We start from the raw sequence: 4,342 nt of genomic DNA, 5'->3' as shown, positions 1-4,342 counted from the left end.
AGCTTTAAATTGGTTTGAATTCATGCTTGTTTGCATGTTCATCTTGTTCTTGAAATTGATTTGAAATTGAGTTTGAACTAAACACCCTTGGGCTTTGATTCCTCAAATTGAGCTTTGAACCATGTTATTCTATGTGTTTATAAAGGTTTTCCAGAAAAATGGGCCCAAGAGGATTGGTTTTGATGCATTTGAACTTGGTTTTGAGCTTGAAGGTGCAATCTGGAATTTCCAGATTCTGCACTTCTGCTCGAGCGGGGGAAGTGACGCTCGAGCGTGGAATCCGAGCATCCAGTATCTCTGCACTGTTTTACAGTCCGCTCGAGCGGAGGATTGGGCGCTCGAGCGGAATCATGTGTCTCAAGCTCGAGCAGGCGTCGAGCGTCCGTCGAGCGGAGATTCCACCCATCCAGCACTTTTGACTGTTTTTGCAGAACGCTCGAGCGGGTAATTCAACGCTCAAGCGGGTACCTTTGTCTGCATGTCCGCTCGAGCGGAGTGACCTACGCTCGAGCATGACCCCTGTTCTCTGAAAAATTCGAAAATGCTTTTAAAGTACATCTTTGCATCCTCATCCCATTCTAGGCATTCTTAGGCCTAGTTTAAGGCATATTGCGGAGGAGATAGATGTAGTACACACCGAGGCATTAGGGATTAATTATGATATTTCCCAACTGTGTAACTTAGTGTGTGTTCAACTTGTGAACTGTGTAGGGTTGGCGACTGGGGAGACACGCTCTAGCACACTGTAGCCCGAACACTGTGAGTAACAATTGTGTAAAGATATGTTCAACTGAGAATGTTTTCTGACTGTTTAACGAAACTGCTTTCTGAAGTACTTATTGTTAATTGTTGAATGTATGTCCTATATTCTGAAATGTATTGTGGCATCCTTAGCAACTGTTGTATACTGTTACTGCTACTGTTACAGAGATCTCTGTCGGTTCCCTCGCGGAACCACTACTGTTTACTGACTGATGGCCATCATTATTGTTCGGTCTTTAAGACCTACTGTTTACTGCTATGCTAATGGATGTACCACATATGACTGAATAACTGTTCTGACTGAAAGACTGAAGTATTGTTTAATGAACTGCTTTCATTACTGTGAGGACATTTCATTCTTAACCTCTTTACGCATTATGTTATTCACTGGGCTTTAGCTCACTGTTTATATATATATGTAGGTGCTCAGCCACCAGATCGGAGCTAGGAGCGCGGGTTAGACTCCAGTTTTGTCAAGCCAGCCTTTGTGCCTCACTGCGAGGTTCCGAGTTGCCATGCTATGGCTTTAGGGTGTTTTGTTTTTCCCCCGTCTGTCCCCACACTGTTGGACTACTGTATAGACTGTCAGCTGCTAACTGTACTGTTACCAAGGGATTAGGTCCCTGTACTGTGTGATTGTAAATTTTGTACAGACTGTACTGCTTATATATGTGAATGCATGAAAAATCTTTTGGCATACAGACTGTTACAGCTCAATGGACATTATTTATTTACTGTACTGGCTTCCACCAAGCCCTGTACTCTGTATTACTGTATTACTGTATTACTGTTCTGCAGGCCTTCGGTAATCTCGGATTACTGGCCGGTTACGGTGCTAAACCCATAGGGCCGGGTTTGGGTCGTGACATGTATGCCCTAGCAGCACCTCCAGCATAGCCAGTCGCGCTGTTGGAGCAGAGGAGTCGTGGTGGATGGCTCAGTTGTTGCCACAAATGTCACTGCTGTAGATGTGAGAAGAAAAAGAGAGACGGAGAGTGAAAAGACACTAGTGGTGGCTGGATGGCAGAGTGGAGATGAAGACGGTGGTAAACCGACAATTAGATTTGAGGAGAAAGAGAGAGAGAAAGAAAGAAATATCATATCATAGAGATATAAAAAAAAAAATGTGAGATCAGAGTGAGGGGTAATTATTCAGTAATCACGGAGTAAAGACACGTGATATTCTATAGAATTGTGATTGGTGAAAAATATGGATAGGTGTTGTATTATGTTAGGTGATTGGAGAAGATGAATAATGATTGGTTAAAAAGTATAGACACATGGTATTCCAGGAACATTCTATAATTTCCCTTGAGGGAGATAGAGAGAGACAGGTTGAGATCAATAAAACGCATGAGGGGTAGTTCAGTTCATTTTGTCTAGGCTTGTCCTTTTGGACAATGTAATTCGGTGCCTGGATCTCTGGATAAAAAAATTTGAAAAGTGGATTTATCACCAGAGCGCTCTATAATCAAATACAAGAAAATTATAAAAAAAAATTTCAAAATTTCACCCTTATAATAAAATATATCCTAATTTTTTAATTTTGTCGATTTAAAATTTAACTTTTGATTTGTTTTTAATATGAATTATTTGTTTATTTTTGTTAAGTAAAATCAATTTAAAAATAGATATTTTAGTCATTAAACTAATGGAAATGAGTATTTTAAATATTTTATGTATATTTATATTGAGTTTAATGACTAAAATATTTTTTTTCATCAATTTTAGTTAAACAAATAGTTTACATTGAAAAAAAAAACAAACTATTAGAATTTAAATTGATAAAATTAAAAATTCATGATTTATTTTGTTACGAAGGTCAAATTCTGTGATCTTTTTTTTTTTGTATTAAATACTCACATGGGGGTGGGACTCATGTAGTTCCCATGTAATGTGAGTTCTACACCCCGGTTAGCATTGGGTAGAATATTTGATAATTCATTTTTAATCCCTGGCATTCCACTTTTAGTTATTCCCAAACAAGACCTTCAAAAATAATATAAACAACAATGCTACAAATCTAAAAAAAATTATCTAGAAAATTATTGTGAAAAAGAATAAATAGTCTAAAATCATCGTAGCTGTGACTCACATCCACTAACTTTAAATTTACATCACATACTCACTTTCAAAGTAAGATTTGAAATACATTTTCAATCCGTATATAGTCCATAACATTTTTGTAATGTAAATGTCAAACAGTAAATTCTATTCCTATTGCTTCAAGAACATTAAATAGCATTCAATCCATATCCATACATTTTAATGTCTAATTGACATGTTTGGAAGGTAATCCCCAAAGGATTGTGCTAATCCAAGCAAATTCTATAACAGGAGAGAAATGAAAAGTATAATAAATATTTAATACCCTTTCTCCTTATTTCATTTCTCAATTAACTCTATAAATTAGTTCAAAAAATTATTGAAAATCGCAAGTAGAGAGAAAAAAAAAAAAAAAAAAAACCATCAAGATGACAAATCCTATTTCCATCATCACCATACTCTCCATTTTATTAGTGTTTTCATACATAACCACTCAACTCTATGCTGCTCAACCATGGCATAACAAAGTAACAGATGATATGCTCAAAGATATCTGCTCACACACACAAAACTCTTCTTTTTGCTTCCAAACATTGAAATCCTATCCACATACCGCCACCACAGATCTCCGTGGCCTCGCGGAGTACTCCATAGACTTGACACGTGGCAGTGCCCAACAAACTTTACCGATTGTCAAATTACTTGCCAAGCAAGCAACCGATCCAAAATTAAAAGCCCGGTACACATCGTGTACTGCATCCTATGACAATGCCATGGGGTTCATAGACGCTTTTAAGGGGTCATTGGCCGACGGTGATTACGAGGGTGTGATGGCTCAAGCATCGTGGGTCATGTCGAACGTTGATGATTGTGAACAACAGTTTAAGACACTGCCAGTTGATCCATCTCAACTCCCGGAAAGGAATCGGAATTTGTTTTATCTTGCTAGTATGGTTGCTGAGATTGCTATAGAAATTTGAGGATGAATTTGTGGTTTTTTTTGGGTTTGGGGGGGGGGGGGGGGGGGGGGGGGATTTTTCTTGATCATAATGGTGGAAATTTGGTTTTTTTTGTTTAAATCAATAAATGGAAATTTAAATGGTAATTGGTTATGAATTTGCAACTTTTTGTATGAGAATTCAAGTGATAAAAGTCTAGGTTTTAGAATTTCATTTTAGTAGTTTTTTCTTTTAAAATTTTAAAATAACGGAACGTTTGGCAAATAGCTCTTTTAATCAAAAAGTCACACACACACACACACACAAAAAAAATTCAACTTATACGACAAAGTCAAAAAAAAAAAATTTCCGTTCTATACTTTTTTCATATTTTTCCATAAAAAACAAGTGTTTTCCGAACATATTACCTTGTTTAGTTTCAATTTTATGAAAATTAATTTTTATTGTTTTTAGTGAATTTTTATAATGTTTTAAATAATTTTTTTTTTTGCTTTTTTAGATGCACGTAACCTAAATGTACCTAAAAAGTAAAATACTTATAAAAATATTTTAAAAAATTGACGAATACACAAGAA

At 36.3% G+C, this 4,342-nt stretch overlaps 1 protein-coding gene across 1 annotated transcript; it reads left to right on the top strand.

Moving 5' to 3' along the window:
• Positions 1 to 3,236: 3,236 nt before the first annotated feature.
• On the top strand, positions 3,237 to 3,788 carry LOC114266601 (pectinesterase inhibitor-like). Its single transcript, XM_028207529.2, has one exon. The coding sequence runs from the start codon at positions 3,237 to 3,239 to the stop codon at positions 3,786 to 3,788; it is 552 nt and encodes a 183-aa protein (XP_028063330.2).
• Positions 3,789 to 4,342: the final 554 nt, after the last annotated feature.

The sequence above is a fragment of the Camellia sinensis genome, chromosome 11 (genome assembly GCF_055761805.1).
Source record: "Camellia sinensis isolate YWXY chromosome 11, ASM5576180v1, whole genome shotgun sequence".
NCBI classification, from domain to species: Eukaryota; Viridiplantae; Streptophyta; class Magnoliopsida; order Ericales; family Theaceae; genus Camellia; species Camellia sinensis.
The sequence above is the reverse complement of the archived record's forward strand: the minus strand, read 5'-3'. Positions and strand labels throughout refer to the sequence as shown.

Bases quoted from the DNA above. Each gene is read 5' to 3' on its own strand.
- LOC114266601 (XM_028207529.2), top strand. From the start codon at position 3,237: ATGACAAATCCTATTTCCATCATCACCATACTCTCCATTTTATTAGTG.